This window comes from Anolis sagrei, chromosome 2, assembly GCF_037176765.1.
Source record: "Anolis sagrei isolate rAnoSag1 chromosome 2, rAnoSag1.mat, whole genome shotgun sequence".
Lineage (NCBI taxonomy): Eukaryota > Metazoa > Chordata > Lepidosauria > Squamata > Dactyloidae > Anolis > Anolis sagrei.
In genome coordinates this window covers 149,974,664-149,981,898 of record NC_090022.1, presented here as the reverse complement: position 1 = coordinate 149,981,898, position 7,235 = coordinate 149,974,664, and the positions used below count along the sequence as shown (strand labels likewise).

Genomic DNA, 7,235 nt, shown 5'->3' with positions numbered 1-7,235 from the left:
ACTTGCCCTGGAAGCCCTATATACACCTCCTGTCACATCAACACTTTTAATCTTGTACCCATTACTCTGGCCCGGCCCAGTTTTATTGTGTTTAGTGTATTGTGCCTGTTGTTTATTTTGCTTTATTCTGTTTTTAATTGTTTGATTTGCTTAGATTGTATTGTTGTGTTGTGTGTTGAGGCCTCGGCCTGTGTAAGCCGCATCGAATCCTTCGGGAGATGCTATAAATAAATAAAGTTTAATAATAATAATAATAATAATAATAATAATAATAATACCCTCAAATTGATTTTGCAGTCCCGAGTACCATCACATTGCTACTTTCCTGTCCCGCCTCAACAAAAGTTAAATATCTTCTTCCAGAATTAATTCTAGGTTGCATAGCCCTATGTTCAGGGACATGAGCCAGTGCCGTTTTCAAAACCAAAACTGGACATTCAACTCCTTCAGATTTGTTGTTTGTTTACATGTTTGCCAATCTATTGGATTCCCCAGAGTCTTCTGAGTGGTATTGACAAATCAGACCCCAATTATGAAACGTATAATGAAATGTATAAAAATATAAAATAGAAGCAGCAGCTCCACTAGGACCTAGTAAGCATTCACACCTTTTGCCTTACATTAACCTTTTGTATGAATTGTCTCTGGAATGCTGTCTGATCGCAACCAAACCCCCTTCCATTAATTTCCATAATCCCCTCACAATGAATTGGGAGATGTGAGGGGAGCACGTAACAAAAACAACAACAGCAACAATAATACACTTTGTATTCTGCTTTATCTCCCCAGAGTGACTCAGAGTGGGTTACAATTTTACATATATGAGGCAAACATTCAATGCCTTTTTACACAGTGAACAACGACAAACAACACACAGACAGAGGTAAAGGCCTTCCCCAGAACCAACCAGCGATGACAACAGATGTAGTCCTGAGCCACTTACGATGCGGATCCTAGACAGACAGTTTTTGAACTAATCAGGAACTAACACAAGTTTCTTGAATAGCTGTCAGATGAAATAAAAATGCTCTGTATTTTTAATTGTGTTGTGTCAGGACTTTGGAGTGCTTTCTCCGTTGACATCCTCTTTGGCCATTGAGAATAAATCTCTGGCTTTGCCGTCAACTATGTGTGTCGATTTGGTCTTCTGGAAAGTTAGACACACCCCCCCGAACCCGCGATTTTAATGGCGCTGTAATCACTCAACATAAGGACAGAAAAATAGCTCTTGGATCTTTCATACTCATGTGTCTCGAGTCTAGAAAGTCCACACTGAGCCAGACTCAATGTCTTTCAGCCTAAAGACCTTAAACTCAATCATCCTGTTAATTCCATCTCAGTTACTCTGTCCCCTGATAAAATCCTCATTTCCAGGGGTCTCAATTGGTCTACTTACTGGGGGCCAGTGCACCTCCCCTGCTTGCTCGTTTTTAAGATAAGGCTTTCTAATTGAATTAGTGGAATATAACTAGAGCTGTAAAAGGAAGCTGTAAAATTCAGGAGCAGCAGTGGCTAAACAGTGCTGTCCTGGTCTAATGCATGATAAAAGGTGATGAAGCATATACATGGATCAAGCAACCCACGAAATCATCCTTTTGCTAAGTATAAAAGACCACCAACACTGGAGCCACCAGCTTTCCCTGCAGGTAAGAAGGCATGAACTGACAATCTCAGTCACCTGATACAGCCAAGAAGAAGGCATAGGCTAGCAGTGTAAAGCCCCTTCCACACAGCTGAATAAAATGCAAATACTGTAGGATTTTCTGCCTTGATATTCTGGGTTATAAAGCTGTGTGGAAGGGCCCTTGGATTCAATGATACCACCAAGGTACTTTTTATCATAACACCCAATTGTCCCAACTTGGCAAAGACAGTTCCAGTTAACTATCTGATATCCCACTTTTTCAGCTGCTTCTTAAATGTCTTTGTTGTTTTTTCCTCCATGCGCTTTCCCAGTTTATCCTCTGTTTATTTCAATTGTTTCCAACTGATATCAAACTGCAAATGTATCTTGGACTTACTTTATTCAGCAAGGGGTTGCTGCAGGTAAGTATTAAGGAAGCTATATTATGATTTTATCGCTCTCTCTCTCTGTGCATATACATCTCTGTTCAACTGCCACCTTCAGCTCAAAATAATCCTAAAAATGGGAGCCACTGCTAAGAAAAAACAACAACAATGAATCTACGGCCCTTTAGTGCAACCAAATTATAGCATTATTAATCCACTACCACTGCTGCATATTGTGGTATTCTCAGCTTGTAGTTTTGTCAGGAGGTGCACTCTGCATGAGGACATAAAAACCCTTCCGAAACTGAAAATCTCCAGATTCCACAGATGGCCACAGTTGCATTTGGGGGCGATGAATAACTGTAAGGGGGCGGTGAAAGCATAAAAGAAAGAAGATTTAGAAAAATTCCAGGGGGTAGGCCAAATAAGTTTGGGAACCACTGCTCTACACACTTCTGATCTCATGGCTTTCTTTCCGCACCTCTTGGGAGATTCCTTTCTTCTTCTGTGACATCTACCCCTTCCTGGATATTTCCTGTTCTGACACAAGGCTCATAAAGATCCTGGCACTGACAGAAGGCATGGTGGATATTCTAGGACCTTTTGCCCTCATTGTTATCTCCTATGAATGCATATTCCATGCTGTCATGAAAGTCCCAATGGCCGGAGGTCAGCACAAGGCCTTCTCAACTTGTGGCTCTCACCTGGTTGTCATAGTCTTGTTCTATAGCACAATCAGCTGCCTCTATTTCCAGCCTACCTTTGCTTACTCAACCCAGAAAGGAACTTTCATCTCTCTCCTATATGCAGTGCTCACCCCAACACTTAATCCTCTTCATCTACAGCCTGAGGAACCATGACATCAAGGCCTTCATGGCAAGGCTGCTAGTCAAGTCCAGGGCTGTTTTGAGGAAGGGAAACTCTAGAGCAGTGAGGATGATGGAGAGAGGTGAAGAGGTGGTGCTGGAGAAGATGGCAGAGGAGGAAGAGGTGACTACCTTGTTGATGACTGCTCTTAAATTGTGGGTTCTCTTCATCAGGAGGAAAGGCTGGATCCCTCTTTTTTCCTTCTTCTCAAAGTGGGCAAAGACCTTTTTTTTTATTTAGGCACACATTTGGACAATTGACTAGCTCAATGTTTCTCAACCTGGGGGTAGGGACTCCTGTGGGGGTCGTGAGGGGGTGTCAGAGGGGTCACCAAAGATAATCAGAAAACACAGTATTTTCTGTTGGTCATGAGGGTCCTATGTGGGAAGTTTGGCCCAATTCTTTCATGGGTGGGGTTCAGAATGCTCTTTGATTGTAGGTGAACTATAAATCCCAGCAACGGCAACTCCCAAATGTCAAGGCCTATTACCCCCAAAATCCACATTCACATATGGGCATATTGAGTATTTGCGCCAAGTTTGGTTGAGATCCATTATTGTTTGAGTCCACAGTGCTCTCTGGATGCAGGTGAACTACAATTCCAACACTCAAGGTCAATGCCCACCAAACCCTTCCAGTATTTTCTGTTGGTCATGAGGGTTCTGTGTGCCAAGATTCATTCAATTCCATAGTTGGTGGAGTTCAAAATGCTCTTTGATTGTAGGTTAACTATAAATCCCAGTAACTACAACTCTTAAATGACAAAATCAACCCCCCCCCCGAACCCCATCAGTATTCAAATTTGGGTGTAACAGGTATTTGTGCCAAATTTCATCCAGTGAATGAAAATACATCCTGCATATCAGATATTTACATTACGATTCATAACAGTAGCAAAATTGCAGTTATGAAGTAGCAACAATAATAATGTTATGGCTGGGGGTCACCACAACATGAGGGGTCACAGCATTAGGAAGGTTGAGAAACACTGGAGTAGCTGATTAAAAATAGGATTTTCAAATGATAGATGTTGTATCTTTTAATGAATGTATTGTACATTTAGTGTTTTAACATTAGTTTAATTGTTTTTTAAAATTATCACCATCTATGTTTCATCCATACCTATTCTGACTCTTGCTATAGCATTCAAACTGAAGAAATTCAAGGACAGAGCTATGTTATTTTGGATCTATGTCCAAGAAAACTTGTCCAAGAGAGCCCTCTTGAGGTTGGAGTGTTGATTCTCTTGGCCAATTTACAGCATCTCCTTTCTGCTTCCCAGTCAGCCTCGTACTGCACTCCAATAACTCCCTCCATGACTTTCAGCAACATCTTGCCTTTTAATGATCATTATTAGAACTGAACTTACACATCGTCACCTTCCCCACAAGTTTTGTATTGTTGTTGTTATTCATACATACAGCCAGCCTACAAAAGGTCTGTTCCTGAGCATTTCATGCATTTGAAGATGTCTACAAAAGCTTATGCTACCATTTCTTTTTCGTGCTATGTCCAAGGTTCAGAAATGTTGTCAAAACCAGTGACTATAAAAATAGCAGCAACTAAAACAATACTGAGGATATCAAGTGATGTGTGCTTTCTTAAGAATCAATTCTAAGATTATATTTAAAGTTGAAGATCTGTACTGGTTGTAGATATTAAAATTGTTAATCTTTAATTAGCAAGAACTGTATATTCCAATTCATGTTGTAAACGTTGCCTGTCTGTTGTTTTTATTTATTGATAATAAACACACACACATATTGGTTTAGAAACTTTAGATACTTGGTCAGTATCAATTAATGTTTGTAATATGAAAAGGACCTCAGAAGTATGTAGTTTGTGCTGCAGGGCTAAGTTTGAATTGTAGCAAATGTTTTAATTCAAAATGTTACCATTTTGTTGATAAAAGTAAGTTAAACTGCTCTTGCAGAATTGAGAAGGACATAAACCAATCACTCCCCCTCACATATTTGATTTAAGGCAGCAACCCCATTATCTGCCCACATCGTCCATAAAAAAAAACATTTTCTTCCCAACCTTCAAATCCAAATTCTCCCGTAAGGTCAATTTAGCACAAGCATAAGAATCAAATTGCAGTTGACAAAACAATAATTACACATTATATAGCAGAATGTGCTATTTTGGATATGTTAGTCATAGAATTATATAATAGGGCTCAAAGAGACCACATGGGTCATTAGTCCAACTCCCTGCCATGCAGGAAAAGCACAATCAAAGTACCCCTGATAGATGGCCATGTTTTAGACCAGTGGTTCTCAACCTGTGGGTCCCCAGGTGTTTTGGCCTACAACTCCCAGAAATCCCAGCCAGTTTACCAGCTGTTAGGATTTCTGGGAGTTGAAGGCCAAAACATCTGGGGACCCACAGGTTAAGAACCACTGTTTTAGACTAACAGTGTAAAAATTGTGGTTCTCCAGATTGTTTTGACTTTGGTTCCCAGAATTCCACCATTGGACAAACTGGTTAGTGCTTTGAGAGTTGGAGTCCCAAACACCTGAAGCACCACAAGTTTGACACCTCTGTTTTAGACAACCATACCGCTAATCCCTTGTTACAGATCTTATTGGCTTTTGAGAGCTGATATCTAAAAGCCCCACTGGACCAAAGGTTCCTAATGTCCCATGCTGAGACAAAGGAAAAAAAAAACACATTAGTTAGAGAAATCCCATTGAATCAATTGCTCAGTGATGAGCTGACATATAGATACACGTAACTGATTCAAAGGATCTGCTCTAGTTACTCTTTGAGCCTTGAGGAGAGGTGGGTAAGAAATAAAAATTATTATTAGTTTGGACTGGTGACATGATCCAATCATGTCACCAGTCAATCAAATCAACCTTTCCATAATTTCTGAAGCTTCAATGAAATCAGGCCATGCATGTTCTTACTGACCATCTCAGACTTATCTTCCTTTCCACACAGGCAGGCCTGTAGTTGGGGGGGGGGGGGTCTTGAAGAGCTTCAGCCCCCCCCCCCCCAAATTCTCAGGGTGGTCCATGAGAAGGCCTTACTGGTGCATTTTTTATGCTGTTATGTTTATTCATATCATGATCTGATCACTATGCTCAATATATCCCATATGCATGGAGGTATTGGGATAATGATACAAAAGGTTTGCTAGGGTAGATCCTGAGCTCTCCCCCCCCCCCCCCAAATCAAACTCAGCCCTCCCCCCAAATCAAAATCCTGGCTACGAGCCTGCTCACAGGTATTTTTAGATGACACATGGCCAATGTGAACCAAACTGGAACATCTGGATTTGTCCTCCTTGGGTTGTTCACCAAAACAGGAACTCAAGGGATCCTCTTTTCTTTCTTTCTCTCCATATGTGTGCTCGCCCACCTGGGAAATTTGATGATCATCCTGCTCATCAGAACTGACTCCCACCTTTTCCATACCCCCATGTACTTCTTTCTCAGTCACCTTTCCCTGCCAGATCTTGGCTTTGCTTCTATCACTGTGCCCAAAGCTTTGGAGAACTTATTATCACCCACAAAGGCTATCACCTACTGGGGCTGTCTCACCCAAATGTACTTCTTTGTGGCCTTTGGCATCACAGACAGCTTTCTACTTGCTTCCATGACGTATGACTGCTATGTAGTCATCTGCCACCCATTGCGTTATTCTGTCCTCATGAGTAACAAGCGCTGTCTCATGGTGGTAATGAGTTCTTGGCTGCTGGCTCATCTCCACTCACTGGTCCACATTCTCTTGATGGCCCAGCTCTCCTTTTGTGCCTTCAGGGAGATCCCACACTTTTTTGTGATGTTCAGCCCCTCTTGCGTCTCTCTTGCTCCTCTACTCTGCCTAATGAACTCCTGGCTTTCACAAAGGGCTCCTTGATCATTATGGGTCCTTTCCTCTTTGTTGTGGTTTCATATACACTCATGCTGGTAGCCATCTTGAAGATGCCATCAGCTGCTGGGAAGCGCAAGGCTTTCTCAACATGTGGCTCTCACTTGGGGGCAGTCTCTCTGTTCTATGGTACTGTGATTGCAGTCTACATCCGGCCCTCCTCATCCTACTGCATTGCGAAGGACCGGGTTGTAGCAGTTCTCTACACCATGGTCACACTCATGCTCAACCCTTTTATTTACAGCCTGATGAATGAGGATGTGATGGGAGCAATGAAGAAGATTACAAAGAGATGAAGGAAATAGGGAAATCTTTGGATATTGTACCTTAGAGATAGCCGATTCTTCTAGAATGAAAACTTGATCAGTTAAGCGTCACTGTCTTTCCTCAAGGCAATGATAGGCGATTTTCTTTGCCAGTCAGATAAGCCCAAAATGTTTGTACAATTCACCTGAAGCTAAGAGTCTGCCACTCCTTCA

The 7,235-nt window shown here is 41.6% G+C and overlaps 2 protein-coding genes across 2 annotated transcripts; both read left to right on the top strand.

The window, feature by feature from the left end:
- The first annotated feature begins 1,552 nt into the window (after positions 1-1,552).
- Positions 1,553-3,117, top strand: LOC132768151 (olfactory receptor 1L3-like). The gene is given in 3 exon segments (XM_067464826.1): positions 1,553-1,646; positions 2,440-2,843; positions 2,845-3,117. Coding segments are annotated over 3 exon segments (771 nt in total).
- Positions 3,118-6,126: 3,009 nt separating this feature from the next.
- On the top strand, positions 6,127-7,081 carry LOC132768152 (olfactory receptor 1L6-like). The gene is given in 2 exon segments (XM_067463956.1): positions 6,127-6,655; positions 6,658-7,081. Coding segments are annotated over 2 exon segments (924 nt in total). The 3' UTR covers positions 7,053-7,081.
- The last annotated feature ends 154 nt before the right edge of the window (positions 7,082-7,235 follow it).